The sequence below is a fragment of the Phalacrocorax aristotelis genome, chromosome 7 (genome assembly GCF_949628215.1).
Source record: "Phalacrocorax aristotelis chromosome 7, bGulAri2.1, whole genome shotgun sequence".
In the NCBI taxonomy this organism is placed as follows: Eukaryota; Metazoa; Chordata; class Aves; order Suliformes; family Phalacrocoracidae; genus Phalacrocorax; species Phalacrocorax aristotelis.
The window spans coordinates 9,180,279-9,197,046 of record NC_134282.1 but is presented as its reverse complement, the minus strand read 5'-3'; the positions used below and the strand labels follow the sequence as shown (position 1 = coordinate 9,197,046).

The window sequence follows — 16,768 nt, the reverse complement described above, 5'->3', positions numbered from 1 at the left end:
ACATACTTGCAGACAATTTTCAGTTTGCTTTTGTGCCAACTTTCCCCATCAGTTCAAATAAGCCTTTTCTTCCCTGGGCTCTCCCTTCACAATGCATTTATATTCAGCAGTCACATCCCCTCTCAGTCTTTGATTTTCCAAGCTAAACAAACCAGACTCATCTCCACTTCCATAGTCCTTTTCTCTGCCTGGTCCCAAACTCCCCTTGCTCCAATATTGCTGACTGGAACTGCATTAGGCTGGGCTTCGCAGCACTAACACCTTCGTCTTACTCCACAACGCTCAAAATTGCATCTGCCTTCAATTAATGCATCACACAAGCAAGGTGCTGTCCTCCTGTTGCCGTATCTCATATGGTTTGTTCTCTACCACCTCCTCACTTGCAGCTGATGATCTCCCACATTGGAGCAGAAGCATTCACTGTTTGTCTTCCATATGAGGTTCGTTGACATTCACACAGAGGTACTGTGCACCACAGCAGGTTATACCTGCAGTGCTGCAGTCTCATTTGGGAGTTCCTGCTCTAAGTTGGGTTTCCCCCCACACTGCCTTTGTTGGTTTTTGTTTGTTTGTTGGGGCAGAGGTAGGGGTTGGTTAGTTCTGGGGGTTTTTTTGGTTGGATGGTTTGGGTTTTGGGGTGTTTTTTGTTTGTTGCGGTTTTGGGGTTTTGTTTTTTTTTTTTTTTTGAACACAAACCAAAATGTTTAAGCTACTCCCAATAAACGCAGAGCTTTGACATTCTTATTTGTGCAGTCCACAAGAGTTTCTTGCATTTAAACACCTCAGCTGGAGGCAAACCACCTCTTCAGGTTCTTAAAGCAATGCAGGTCCCAGAAGGGTATGAAGGAAACACCAGACATGAACACAGTTGAGCAGCAAAGTTCATATTGTGCGCCTCTGTAGATGCTTCCAGTCCTGAAGTCTCCATGGAGAAAGATGTTTCTATGCTTTTTAAGAACACCAGCTGATGCAGTGTGATATTTTTATCTGGCTGGCTTGCACCAGAGGTGCAACAGTTCTTCCAGATTACAGGTTCAATTAAGATGATAACCATGCCACTGTAATGCAACCTTCCAGACAAGCCTGATAAGACTGAATTAGTCAATTGCTCTGAATGAAATAATGCAGTTTAGATGATATGAGCAAGGCTGAATTAAGATGGCATTCTACCAATAGCAGTCAAGTCCCTATTGACACAGGTATGGAAAAAGGTGGAAAGGCCAGAAGATAAAATTAGAAACCAAGAGACAGAATTAATTGTAATTATGGAAATGCAATTTAAACAAAAGGCTTGTATTTCTGAGAGAACTTAAGAAGAAAAGATAATTGGCATAAGTAACTGACTCTGATAAGGTAAGTATGAACAGCTCTTTTCAGAACCACCAAGACAAAAATCAGCTATTTGCTGAACATGCCACAGCTGCTTTCTGTTTAACGATTACAGAATATTAGCATTCATAAATGTAGATAATAAGCTAATCAACCCCTCTGTGTGGTTGCTCCCTGAAAAGCCATGTTCTCAATGTGAGTTTATGAAACTATGATAGTAATAACTACAAAAAAATTAATCATGAAAACACTGTAAATTAGAATTAATAGACACTAGAGCTGGACACATACAACCCAAGCACTGAAATGTCAGCAAATCACAAGGGGTTGGATCACAGTACCTTCCCTGCTAACAGATAGTACCCTTCCCACATAGACTTCACATTAGATTTTCTTCCGTAATTTCGTAGTGGTGTAAAAAAGTTTTAAACAAGTACAATTTCCTCACAGCTGCTGGAGAAAATATGGTCTCAGACACAGGTAAGTCCCAATTTATTTGTTCAGTATTCGTTTAGTCATGCAAAGCCCAAAGGTCACCGCTCAGTCCCACTTGGGCTGTCAGAGAGGCAAGGAGGATGTGTCAACCTTAACTACAAGACTGCCATCAGAAATGGGGACGAGCACCCAGCTGCTCACTCCCAGCAGTCCCGCTGCCCTTTCTCAGGACCTACAGGATCAGGAGGCTCACTGACAAAAAGCAAATCCTTGAAAAGCTCCATCAACCCTTTTATCTGTATCTGCCCAGTCCCATAGGAAACGAAACCAACTTCTCTCAAGCATCAGGAGCAACATGCTAATTCCTGGTGATATGCACTCGTCTCCTTACATTGTGCTGTTGGGAACTGCCACCTCTGTCACTGTCCAGTGGTGACTTTGTCTCCCTCCATATATTCCGAGTGAAAGTAACTGTCAGTGCAGTGTCTTGCATAGGTTGAAGAGACCAATGGGAAGCCCTAAAGGATTCTGTCAGGGAAAAATAATTAATCCTGTCTAGTCATGGATGCAGAACAAAAATTAGGCCATAGAATCTTTCTGGTCTGGGACTCCTGCTAATTATGTGTCTACTTTAGATGATTATCACTTCACAGACTCATCACTCAATAGCTATTCATGGATTACTGGACTTTGTGCTAATGGATCATTATCCAGCCTTCATGCCATTAGCAGGATAAAGACATCATGCTGCTCTATGATAAAATGCCATCTGAAGTCAGAGTACAGACCAGACCCTTCACTTGATCTGGAATAGCAAAACTGCAAATATGCATCCAAAACATAGCTGATCCATTTATACACTCATGCCAGGGAGCAGACTGTTGCCTGGAGAGAAACGTGATTAACGGGGGCGCTTACCAAAACACAGCAGGAGTGCTCAGACTCAGTGAAGGGGAACCTGGGTGAAGACATTTGGGAGGTAACTCTCTCCTTCCACAATGTCAAAGAACTCAGAAGGAACATGATCCCACCAGAATCAGTGGGACCGCATAAATGGCCTGATAAATCCTAGGAATGAATCTCAGTTTCATTCGAGAAGCAGAACAGTTGTGCCTGGAGATGACAAGTTCACCAATGACAGATTTGTGAACCATCTTCCCTGTAATGCACATCCCAAATGCAGCGCACAGATGAATTAATGTGACAACACCGCTATCAGACTGACTTACAGAGAAGTTATTAACATTCTTCTGGTGTCCCAAAATGAACTAGCAGTGCCTATGGGCAAGATAAAAGCAGTACAAGGGAAAATGGTGTTATCTCTGAATAGGCTTTCGTTAAGAAGATGCGCAAACTGACAAATGATTAATCGTCCCACTAAACCATTAGCTTCATCAATGGTGACATAACTACAGTGATTAAAATGCAGTTTGGTTTACAGTGGGTTGCATCGTAGGTCTGTGAGCTGCAAACTTTCCCAGCTTCCTGGCAAACACAGTGAAGATGGAGATGTAGGTTCTTTAGGGAAAAAAATTCCCTTTGCTTCTGAAAAAGATTAGTATTTCTATCTTTAATTTATAGGCATTCCATGCTGCTGTTATTAATAGTGCCATAAATCTGCCCTACAGCAACAGTTTTTAATCACTGACCTCAAAGGGATAAAGAATACAAAATTTTGGGCTCTCAGAAACAGCATTAGGAAGTCACCCCCCCAGTAGGGCAGGGAGGGGTCCAGCTGTCTTTATTAGACTAGACCTGCAGGAGTCTATTCCAGGCAGGGACGGCTCCTGAATACTGGTGGTCCCTCACCCGCTGCAGGAGCACAGGCTCGGCTCAGCACTGCTCTTTACACCGAGCCCCGGGGCTGCCCAGCAAAGGGAGAGAAACCTGCATGGAGAATGCATGCCCTCTCCAGTTAAGTTGATGTATCAAGTTTTAAGCATACAAAAAGAGGTCCTGAAAAGGAAGTACTTTATATCAAAATGTCTTCAGAGTATTTCCCAGCTTTGCTATTGGAAAGATACTTCAACAACTGAATGATCATAGCATATAATCTGTAATGGCAAAAGACTGAGATGTGAGGGGTTGATATGGGGCTGACTAGGGATGACTATTCGATATCTGTTTTGCACAAACATCTGATCAATACTTGGAAGTCAAGCTCTGCCTGACTCTTTCAGTTCCTCCTCATTAGGAGCACAGGGATGCATACCTGCAGATTTCTCTAGAGCATTCTAGAACTGCCTCCGGAGGAAATGTGCAAGTGCAAGGCAGTGCCAGACCACGTGAACACAATCCATTTCACTCCACGTACAATCACCATCTACACCCAGAGCACCTCTGCTCGCTGGCTGCGCTCCAACCGCGGCTTTGATGCTTTAGTTAAGGCTCCAGCACGTCCCTGCCAGGAGCACCTGCCTGGCGGTGGTCTCACCAACAGGGGGCGGCCGGAAGCGCACGCCTGAGCCGAGCCAGGGCAGGCGGGGCGGCCGCTGCGTGCGGAGGAGGGACCCCGGGGCCGAGCACCGGCAGCACGCGCGGGGGGGCGGCGGTCAGAAAGCGCCCCCTGGCGCGCCCGCGCGGCGCCGCCGGCAGCCAGCCCGTGTCCCCGCCGCGCTAACGGGGCGGCGGCCGCAGCCCCGGCACCCACCCGACGGGCAGCACGCCGTAGCCCTCCATCGCCAGCCGCACGGTGAAGGCACGGCCGAAGCGAGGCTCGTGCAGGACCGATGCTGCTAACGGGCCCCGAGGAGAGCGTCACCAGCAAGGTACACACGCGCCACTCAGGGATTTCGGTTGCAGTTGACAGTAGGAAACACAAGAAAGCAAAAATATAACTTGTAACTTACCATGAAACACACCGTTGTCCACCAAGAAGTGCCTGCAGTACTGCAGACAGCTTTTCTTATCCAGACTCCAGTAACTCATTGTAAGATGACTTTCCGCTCACCATCAAAGGCAGTGACCCTACACAGTGAAACAGGATAGGGATAATTATGCGTCAGTTCACAAGAAATGCACAACTACTACAAGCACTGTAAGAGTATTCATCTGTGCCCTTTAAGCAAACTAGTTCATTAGCTTCATGCAAAGCATTACAACAAATACAGTCCTTCACTCTCCAAACATGCCCATCTCCAAGGATATACAGGCAAAGGCTGCAGGTGGATCACTTGGATGGAGCTAGAGCCGGACTGCCAGCGATGCTTACAACTAGCCAGTTTAAGGCTGCAGAGGCGAGTCCACCCTACCCGGCAGTCACTGCACCCGTGATGGGCACCTGTTGTTACAGTCGATCTCCACAGCCCCTCCAGGCTGTTGAGGGGCCATGGAGAGACGATCAATGTAATCCATTTAATGATGTTGTTCCATATTTAACAAACAACAGACACATCAGACAACACCACAAAACTATAAATTCTCCCCAGTGAAGGTTACAAAAAAAGTCCAAAGGTAACTACCTCACGATTTTGAGACCACAGAGTAGCATTATGTGGGTGCAGAGACACTCAGCACCCCCCCTGCACAAGCACACCCCTGCTCTTGGCAGACATTCACCCATGGGAGCTAAGGATGAACTCTCCTGGGAACAGGCAGTTTGAGCAGCACCTTTGAGGTGGCGCAGTTATGTCAGCCATGCAAAATTTGTGTCCTCCAGCCCCAAGGGATCCCAGCTTTGCACAGGGAAGAGATGCTCTCAACTCAGAGCATCAGTGTTACCTGTGCTGAAGCATAGGATAAATTGTCAATCAGCTTTACCATCTTTTCCCACTTCCCCTGCCTCCATTACACCCCCATTACATAGCTATCACCAAGAGGACCAAACAGAACAGGTGGGAGCCATACCCTTCCTGGGAAATGCCACCAGCTGAGGACACCCCAGAGCACCTAGGAGCTTTGATGGCTGCCTGAACCAAGCATCTTTATCAGCAGGCAGAAGCGCACATTGCTGCTTTGGAGGAAGACGGGGATTCACCTCTGAACCACTGCACTATTTTCAGAGGCATACTGCAGAGAACTTCCCAGGAGAACACAGCAGCCAGGCAGCAACCCTTCCCTGCGCAGGTCTGTGCTGGGCCCCACCTTCCCTGCTCGCCTGCCAGGGCTGTGGCTCCCAGCACAGTCACAGGAAAGAGTTTCACCTCTAACGCCAGCAGCATCAGAGACAAACCCATCAAAGTATTCACGGGTAATTTGCCACAGATGCTATCACCAATAAGTGCTGGGAGTGGAGAGCCGTCTTTTTGGACACAGGCCCCAGAGCTCTGCTAGGCCAAGCCCCTGACTGCCAATTTTTCTTGGATCCAGCCAATAATATTTATAAACCGGTTAAAATAGAAATGTGCAGCAAGCCAGCACAAAACAAAGGCCAGCCAAGTGAGGGGAAAGCAGGGGGCTGAAGCCAATCAGTGACAATGAGGTGAGAAACAACTCCCTTCAGCCCTGGGAGCGTTTCCATCATAGCCACTCCGCTGTTCTACTGCCCCAGTCTGGGACAATGGGAATAATTGGAACAATTATTTTCAGAGACCTAAACAGTAGAAGTTAACTCATCAATAAGCTGGTGGTTATAACTCAAAACAAGGCTGGTTTTGTTTGAGTCATTTCATTGAACTTCCATTCAAAGAATTTCAGCCTTCTGTTTTGCAAGTTGGTCTGTACAAAAATCCTTCCTACCCAGCAGGACTTAGTATGCACGGTTACAGCCAAACAAATCAGCATTTCATATTTCTTTGATATTTGCTGCTGGAAAAAAAACAAGAAACAAAACACCCGTGAACTCCTTGATCTCCTGTTCTGACACCAAATCCTTTCACTGGATCCTCCTTCTCCCTTTGCTATTTTATCAAGACTTGCATTTCAGCAATCCAGATACCCCTTCCCGTTACAAGCTTACTTTGGTCGCCCATTTTATCTCACTCCCACCTTCACCCTGGTCAACCCAGCTGCTTTCTCACCCACACTTGGCACAAACACCACCAACTGTCTTTAAGCAAACCACTAGCAGGATGTAAGGACACTGTTGTTCAAGCCTCCTCATAAAACTACTTCCGGGGGGAGGGGGGGGGCGGGCCAGTAACAAATCCCGCCAGATGAAATACCACAGCATGCAGTAAGAGCCCAGACTGCAGCTCTGCTGAGGAACACAGATCTATTTTGCTCAAGCGATTTCAAAAAAACAGAGGAAAACAAGAAACCTTAAATCATAGCCAAAAGGTCTCTTATTATCCTTAATGACCAATTTAGCTACAAACATTTCCTGGGCCCCAACAACTGTACTCAACTATAAAGGAAAAGGAGAACCTGAAGAACTTTTCCCCTTCCCCATGCTCTGGTGAGACGAATGCTATCTCCTGCAGGGGTGAAGGTGAAGTATCTGATCACAAAGAGCTCAGAAATATCTGCCATTTCTGGTCCACCTGGAAAGAATCCCAGTCTCATCTTTATTGCGGTCCCCTGCAGTGGCTGAACAGACCTCCTCCCCCTCACCACCATCCCTGCCACTTCTGTCAGTCACCAGGTACCTCTCAATTGATTCAAGTCTCAAACCCAGGAAAAAAAGCAGGCTGTTCCTTGAGGGCTAGCAAGCTGAATGAGCTCAGAGAACAATATTGAATCAACAGCATTGGCACTGTGAAGGGGTACCAGTATCTTGCAAGCTGGAGGCAAGGGAGAGGGGAGTAGGCTTCCCTGTCTCCTGCCAGCAAGCTGTTGGCTCAGATGGGCTCTCATGGACACCCCAGCCAGGGCTGCTCCAGTCTGGAAGGTGGCAAGGTTTTCTTCCCCAGAAGAAGCAGCTGGTGTGGGGCTGAAGATCATAGCTTGGTGAAAAAGTGTCAAGTGATGCTTATGTTTACTAACACCATTGATCAGTGCAAGTATTACAGACTGATAGGCAAATACTAATCTATGATGTTTCTGCTGCAGGTTTGTGAGGAGGCTGTTCAGTTGCAGATGTGGGATTTGCCTCCCCATTATTGCCTCTGTGGGGAGGAGAGAGAGTCTGAATGATCCACTGCAGGTGTGAGCCAAGAATGCCTGTTTCTGTTTTGCTCTATCTTAAAACTATCACAGTCTCCATTACAAAGCATGCTTTGAGTATGGTCCATGTATTGTTTACAATAAAGGCATATTTCACTAAAATTTGGAACGCTGAGCAGTAATACCCGTTACCTCTGCCAGACTTCATCTTCTACATTTCTTGGACTTTTGCCCTTGCCAGCCATAAGCTTTCGTTATAGCTTGCCATAACTGGGGCCACTCTTCTAGCATTAATTAGTAAAGCACAAGCTGTTAGTTACTTCAAATGTGTAGGAATAATTCTCACATCATGGTCCAGCCTACTGCCAGGCTTTTTGCTTTAGGCTATAAAAAAATACAAGTGGCACCATGTTTTAATTAAGAAAATCGTATCAAATATTCATCACTAAGAATTTACACAAAATAAAGAGAGATCGTATCTCCTGCTCAGCTCCCACACAGAACTCATGTCACAGCAGGGCAGCAAAATTTATGGGGAAAATGTTGCTATTGAGATATATACATATATGCAGTGCATCTGAAAGAAACCCTTCAGTCCCCTCCCCACCCTTTCATGGTTCATGCCAATACAATACTCCTTTGTTCCTACACAAAGGGTTCTTCCACACCACCACGGTGGCCCCTTAGAACAAAGGTTCTCCCTGGCATGTCAGGGATGAAGGCAGAATCCCAAAGTGGCTGCATCAGCTGACACAAACATCCTGTAAGAAAACCTTCCTAAGAAACACCAGCAGTTATTTGGATGGTCCTCAAAGTTATTTGCTTTCTCTGTTACAGAGCTCAGGGACAGCCCAGCCAGGATCATGCCTTACTGTATTGTACCAAAAAAAAAAAAAAGGCAAATTAAAAAACAAACCAACCACACACTTTGGGCCAAATACCGTCATTTCAAATGAACGTGTGCTTAGGAACTTAACTGTACAGAAATTTGCACCATTTCAACAATGATGACATAGTAGAAAAATAACATCTTGTTTATGTCATAGACCAGAATGTTATGTAGGCTATACCTGTATAACATATTTTATCCATGTAGGTTAAGCTATGTGAGTAAAAAGTGCCACTAAACATATAATTATGTTTTAATAGGAAAGGACAGTGCCACCAAAGCTATTTTGGCAAAAAGCAACCAAAATCCTGAACAGATGCAAATCTGAGTTCAAAACTAGTTTGTGCAGTTACTTGATAACGCAGCCAAGGCAGAAAGAGTTGAAAACGCTCCTAACTTATCCACTCTGCAAGTTTCTCAACTTAGGGGTATCACTCTTTCATGACAAGCAAAATTCCTGTAGGTTCAGCCTGGCACATTCATTCGGAGAGGTAAAGCAATCCATGCTTCACTACCTGAGCAAAGAGATACTACTCCAGTGTGTCAAGAATCCAACTACTTTGTATCTGGATAAAGTGTATTAACATGTAAATTGAGCCAGGGATTCCATTACATGGTCTGCAGAAATACTGATCTTGAAGGAACTGTATCTTCTCTTTTAGCTCATTAATTTCCATTAAACAAGTGTCAGCTGCATTATTTTAGTACTTTGAGTAGTAGTCCACAGAAGAAGTCCTTCCAAAGGGGAGAACAAGAGCTATGAATCGTTCTACTGAACTGTACTTCACAAGAGTTATTAATGGAAGTAAACTGATTTTTCTCAAAGAAATTTGATACAAAAAAATATGTGTAATATGTTTAACTTGTGCGCATGCATGCATGTACATGTCTGTGTAGATACTGATGGACGAGATGAACAAATATGATTTTTTTTGTCCTCAAGTTAGTGGTTGAACTCACAAGGAAAGTTTTGTTACACGCATGCTTTATGAAATTACTTTATTATGAAAGTTGTAGAGATTAATTTATAAGACATCTCTGAACTTATCAGGGGATGCATATGCTCTGCCTAGGTTGTGATAGATGCTTCTTATTACAAGAGGCTTAACACCGAGAACATAAACACCTGACACCCACTAGTCTCAATATTCTGCAGTTTTCTCTCTTGCACAGAAAAATCTCATGCCTTAGTGAGTTGCGCAGAGAAGTAGGACATTCATTCCAGGGATTCACAGTGCACTACACCAGCAGCTGGAGGGTGAGCAACACTTGAGTGAAACATGTTCTCAGCTCAGGCTGATTGTTATGGTTAGCAGTAAACTATTTGAGAAAGTAGCAGCATAATCTAAATATTTATCTGCAATATTAAACTGGATACTGTGCAGGTCCTGAATGTGAAGAGGGTATTAAGCACACATCCATTTAGCACCAGACAGTAACTCGATTTGTTTCCAGTGCACAGCTCTCCAGAAGGCTCAGACTAATTGGTAGTTAAGTGAGGAGTAACAGGGTGGAGAGATTGTTAATCTCACCTTTTCTCAGCTGCCCTCTCCCTTACTTGTTTCTGAAGCACTTCAACAGATAACATTATTAAGTCAATCAGATAGTATGAATGGTTCCTACTAACAGGACAGATGCTGCAGTTCACCAGCACTTCCCTCTGACAAAACCACAGCCCCAGTTTCAGAGCTTGCTATCTACCCAGTGAACACCTTTGGAAAGTATGATTTATAAAAAAATGTATTCCTTTCCTTAGGACAAAATGGTGTACGGTAGAAACAAATATTTTGTAAAATGTTCTACCAAACTTAAAAAAAGCACATGTGCCTGGCAATCCTGCTTTCAGTGGAAAAGAAAGTCCAGAAAACACTGAATATTCAGAGGGCTCTAGATTTTGGAAGCTTGCACCTATTTCAGGTACCTCTTGATGATAGATTTTACAGTGAAAAATAGTTCAGACATACTGGACAAGTAACAGAGGAAAAGTATAATAAGGGAAAAATAAGAAAAATAAATGTTAGAAAGGGGAAGAGCAATACAGAGTCAAGGAAAGGACTCACTTAGCTTGTGATTGGAAATAATACTGTATTAGCTCCAAATACGGCCAGAGAGCACTCTTATAAGCATTAGAGATATCTGTACAGAAGGGTGGAAAGACCATCTGGCTCACACTAAGTAGCAGGAATATACTGCCCAGAGAGAAACACTGGTCTTTAATCTGGCAGCTGATTGTAGCGAGGGCACCCAGAATCTCTGCTGACTGTCATCACGTGCATCCAGTTATTGCAAACAGAAAAAAATAAACAGCAAATTACAGTACAAATACGACTTTGAACTCTCCTTGGAGAATTCCAAGGGAGTATTCAAAAGCTAAGCAATCTTGCTTCACAACAGACCTACATATATTATTAGAACAGATATAGGTTAACTGATTTCCCTTAAGTTTGAAGGTAAGCAAAAGATTTACTTGCACACCTCAGGAACAGAATGAGGGCTGCCCAGGCGGGATCACAGGTCTTTCTGTACAATCTCTTATTCCTATAAAGATATGTTCCAGATCAAGCTCTACATCATTTCTGAAGGTGCCATCAGCACTCAGCAGCTTGGCAAACACATTGCAGTGGAAATCAGAGAAGACACTTTATCCTAGAACACGCTCTCAGTAGTCCAAGGGCTCAGCCCTTTGTTATACTAATATTATGAAATAACAGATACTGAAGAGAGGGAGCAAAGTAATTTGCAATTCTGTTTATACCACAACATGCAACCAGGAAATTTATGCTCTCACCAACTTTCTTTCCCTGAAGCATGTTAAAATACGCTGTTTATCAGTAGCCATCAACAGGAACTTATTTCCAGGCTTTAAACATTAGAAAAATAGCTGCAGTTCATGTTTTTACTTTCTGAAGAAAGTATCAGCAAATCCTCTGGTAGAACAACCTTCAAGTTTCAGAGACCAGCTGCTGCACAACACAGGCTATTTTTTTTTAAACAGTATCCACAAAACAAAGTAGCCATCAGATTAAAAGCTCAGCCCTAGTTAGACCTGAAACTGAATCTGAAGAGATTATAAAATCCTAATATGACAATATTTCATGGGGCATCCACCCATCTGCACTCTTGGGCTTCTTATTTCACTAAGCCACTAGCAGTCACCCAAATATGGCTAAGCATTTAAGCTGGTCTGAATTCATGCAGATTTAGATTTAACTGTCATACAAACCCAGGCCTTAAGGGTTCCAAACCTCATCTGTGCAAATCTCTACTTTAATCAGCACCAAATATCTACATTCACTCAAAATAACTTGCATAAATGTTACTATAGGAGCCACGCAGAATAGGCAAGGCATGTTAGCTGCATTGGATGAAAGATCCACACTGCTGATACAAAAGACAGTTTTGCCCACAAATTGGTGTCATTCTTCTAACTTAAAAAACAAAGTTTCACCTACTTGTGGTGCAACCTATTTCATAAATGTATGGATACTTTCCAAAATTTAAAGTATCTTCTTGTATAAACAAAAAGCTTAAAAAGTACCTGCAAAGTTACACTCCCTTTCCAAAGGCAAGGTAATAAATATCACCAGCATGAAAAAAAAGGTTTTTGATAATACTTGGTAATAGAAGAGAAAAACATCCAGTACCTGAACCTTTTCTTATTTTTCTAGGCATTGGTCTAGAGGAATAAAATAAGAGATTATTGTTCGGTTTATTTTTTTGCCAGTTCAGTTCCCTCATCCAATGTGCCATACGGCCACAGGAACAGCTGTGTTGGGACAACGCTGGCAGTAAAGGTCTCAGAGCGTGCAAGCCAGCACGGTAGCAAAGAAACATTTCCTGTGGATTTCACTGGGAGCAACTGGAAACTCTTAGAAGTCAGAGTTCACTATTCAAAGGGAAAAGGTCACAAGACAGTTTGGATTTGGGATACAGATGTTGCACTTATACATTCTTTAGACAGATGAGATTTCCTGAATATGCAGATTTTATTTTTTTTAACCCGGTATTTTGGCTATTCCCCCATTAGAGCATTAAACACTGATCTTAGTCATACATTGTTCACCAGATGAAGACAGACTGATGTCAATATGCTTAAGTGTTTGAGGAAGCTGCTTCTAAATATTTGTTGGTTGCTGTAAAATGAACAATCTACCTCAGCAAGGCAGAAATAGCATTATCATCACTGACATTGCTACTGCCACATCAGACCACAGCTCTCTTCAATGTCCCCTGCTAGTTCAGATCCTTGTCCCAGTACCAACGCTCTGCCAGGGACACTCAGGAAGCTGTATCCAGCTTCACAGAATGCAGGCAGCAGCGGCTGCACATCTCCCTCCTAATGGAACTAAAATTCTCTGAGGTTCAGCCCAACCCTAATCGCATCCAATCTGGATCACGCTAGAGGACTGATGCCCGCAATTTGCTCCATAAAATACCCTTTCATTTTCCAGGAGAGGAGCAGGTAGACTTCACTGCATGGCACCATACATGGTGCCTGGCCAACAGGTTACCCAGCACCCATTCCTCCCCCCGTGTAGCCCACCCAATGCAGGCAGGAGGCCAGTGAAGCTATGATAGCCTGTATAATGGACAACTCTCTCAACTGTCCTACCCACAGCTAACAAACAGCAAATGTTAATCTTCCTGTGGCTGCTAATTTTGATGGAGCTTTTGTCTCAAGTAATTTCTCTTTCTGGGAAGTCATGAAAAGCATGTGTCAGCACAACTTGCTGCTGAGGAAGGCATTAGAAAGGATTTGAACCGACTCCCCATGGCAACAGACCCTGAAAGGGAATTAGCATTTGCTCCCCATTCCTCAAGAAGCCTAAATGGAATTTGTTTTTCCCCTATTTCAGGAACTATTTCCAGGAGGGCAGCATGCTGCTGCCTCTGTCACCCAGCAGGCACCGCTTCAGAAGACACCTGCCTTGCATACCCCGTGTTCAGTGTAACAGTCATCCCACCAGACATGGAACTGATAAATATGAATAAGTGTACATGAATGACACAGCTTTCTAGTACTCTGCACTCTTTTCTGCTGCTTTTGCCAACGCACCGTACACCAAGTCACTCACCCAAATCATTTTTTGGTTTTACTGCACAAAGGTTTTCAAACTGTAGATGTTGAATGCAAGAGTCTTTCTGCACTGGAAGTTTTAATCTACAGAGAGAAGACTCACTTCACCATATTGGCAATGCATTCTCTTTTTTTATGCATCATCAATAACACATCTTCAGATTCTATTATACTTTTTGAGATTCTTTTATATTTTCTCCAATTTCTCCTATAAACACCACCACTCCCTTCAAAGTAGGCAGAGGAATGTATAGCAAGCCCAGAACCATCAGCCCCAAGAGCCCTCCACCCCAGTATCAGTCCCAAAGTCAGGGGAATTGATTCACCTCAAAGGCAGTTAGTGAACGCCCAGAGATTCCTAATGCATGCCTCAATTCTCCAGGTAAAAATTAGGACAACTTTTACCTCCCATGCTGGAGATGATAAATTTTCATGGGCTTCAATGCTATTACAACACTACTGCATGTGATCAAGAAAAGAAACTCCTCTTCACACCACTCAGTCTGTCAGTGCTGATGCTGACTAGGGCGAACTATTAAACATGCCAGCAAAAGGAGACTGACTGTCTCCCAAGAACACATCCAGCACTGCTTTGAGCTGAAGCTGTGGTTAGCACCGCTTCACCACATGCACCTCTGCCTGGAGTGTGAAACATAAAAGGCAGGTGAAGGAAATAGATTTTCCCACAGAGATTCAACACAGAAAGAAATTTACTGAACAGTTGTTAACAACATCTTTAAGTGCTTCTGAAAATACCTGAAGACCTTTTCCCAACAGCAAAATGATGCTTTAAGACATGAAGTCATGATAATGAAGTGTAAGCTTACTTTCTTCTTACCTATCATTTTAGAAAATAATTCTGTTTCTAGAAATTGAAACAAATGTTTCTTTTCACACAGATCATTTCATAGCTTTAAGAAGGACCTTTTCTTCCTCAACAGATCAGCAGGAACATACCCAGTAAAAAGCAGGTAGTACGCAGTACACCTGACAGTATCCATCTCTCACTAGGTGTAAATATTTAATAATTTGGACAAGTCATTTTCAGACACACTTAATATATGAGACTATTTCTTGAAAAGGGGAACACTGCCATTTCAGTAGCTGAAAGAGCTGTTGCTGAACTTACAGCTATTGCTATAGCCTGGGAAACCCTGGATGCTGCTCAGCTGAAACATAGAATAATTCAAACAATGTGGTAAGATACGAAGATAAAAATAAGATCCCTGGAAAGGACTTGTGCCAACACAGCCAGCCATGTGTATAGATGATCTGCATCTTGTATCATATTTGGCAACCAGTTGATTGACATGCAGTCCTACAAAGAGCAGGCATTTCATACAAGACCCTTTGTGTATGGCAGCAGTTGATACAGTTGGTGATTGCCAACGTTCTTCCATTTTTTCATGTGGGGACACACTACCAAATGTGCTGCCAACCAACGTGTCAATCACCTGCAGCTGGAACTAAGACCAAGCAAAGAATACATTGATATGAGGCTCAGCAATGCCCATTTTAGGCCCATGCAATTACAGTCAACACATCATCCTGTACTTCACCTCAGTAACACGCTTGGTCATGCTCATTGGGCATGGGTATGCGAGCTTTGTGTCAGTTCCAATAAATCAAGTCAGTAATGGAGCATGGACTGCTTTTCACAACAACAGTTTGCCTCTACTTGACATTTTTTGCAAGTAACCTTGAGTTATTTCAAGTTGAAGAGATTCATGTGGACATCTCTTGCTGAGAGTGATACACTGCTTTAATGCACACACCCAAACACCCTTGAAGCAATTTTGCATTGTTCACCAGTGGACAGGAAGCTCTGAAGGGGCACATGTTGCATCCCCAGCATCATGTCACTAGCTTTCTCTAGCACTGCAACAGGCATCTGCTTTCAAACTGCTGTCAGCAGCTCTGCCTACCTCTCCCTTCCATTCCTTTTGTGGAAGCCTTAGTAACTGCCTATCCACAGTAGTGGATATTTCCTCACCTTCTCAATCTCCCAACCTGCCTTTCCATCTCTCAAATGCACGCTCGTGTCACTCACAGCTACTCAAGTACAACTAGATAGTGTTCCTCTAATGCCAGACCACCAGCAAAAGGCTTTGTGAGTCAGGAACACAGAGGGCAAGCTCAGATCTCTAATGAAAATGCCCTCAGTGGCCAAGGAGGCTGGAACAAGGAAGTCACCGTTGTTACAGAAAACAATTCCAGTTTTCTAAAATAAACAAGAAAGAAAAAGAAAGGGAACAAAAAAGTACACACACCCTCCTCCTGGCAATTAGATCAGTCTGCACTAAGGTTGGCCAACCTCAGCAGTACTCCAGTGGAAGCAAAGATGGATTTATCCCTAGCACAGTCCAGACCCAGCGGTTCAAACCAATTAATCTCTGGTGCTTTGCTCAGGCCTGCTCCACTGCCCGGGGGAACCACGCTTTGCTGGTTAGTGGTTTTAATACCCTTCCAGTGCAACAGCCATGATGATTGCTCAGAACATACTCTGCATCCTACTATGCCAAGAGAAAAACGCCCTAATAACTGTGTTTCATTTCAACACATTCGAGTAAATTTGAAGCACTAAATAAAAGTTTCTGTAAGACCCTACAAGGCAATTACACCTGGCAGTCTTACCTCGTCAGAAGACACAGGCAGAAAAAAAACTGTCTTATTGAAGATAATAAAGAAGGTCTCTAACAGACCTGGAAACAGACCTCTGCTTTCCAAATGCAGAGTGTTTGCGATCTTTTAAACATTCAGACTTCTTTAAACTTATTAAAAAACCGAAAGCAAACAAATAAGAAATCAAAACACAAAAAAACCCACCACACCACCATATGTAGCTGTGACCCTAGGTTATCAATCAAAATTGAGTCTTGGGTGACACCTTAAAAAAAGAAATGCTTATTCAGATTTCATTAAGGAAAACCATTCTATTTATAGAAAGATTACTTTGTAGAGCCAACAGAAACACACAGCTTCAGTGTTAAAGCCTTCCCCAGAAATAAAGGGAAGCTAAATTCTGAACAAAGGACTAATTTTCATTCTCATGAAAT

The 16,768-nt window shown here is 43.5% G+C and overlaps 1 protein-coding gene across 6 annotated transcripts in view; it reads right to left on the bottom strand.

The window, feature by feature from the left end:
- Positions 1-16,768, bottom strand: part of PLCH1 (phospholipase C eta 1) — an 84,323-nt gene that overhangs the window by 65,100 nt on the left and 2,455 nt on the right. For all 6 annotated transcript variants that reach the window (XM_075098622.1, XM_075098621.1, XM_075098630.1 and 3 more), the window contains exon 2: positions 4,614-4,731. In XM_075098622.1, coding sequence (XP_074954723.1) covers positions 4,614-4,692 — 79 coding nt within the window. In that variant the 5' untranslated portion in view covers positions 4,693-4,731. The remainder of the gene's footprint in view (positions 1-4,613; positions 4,732-16,768) is intronic.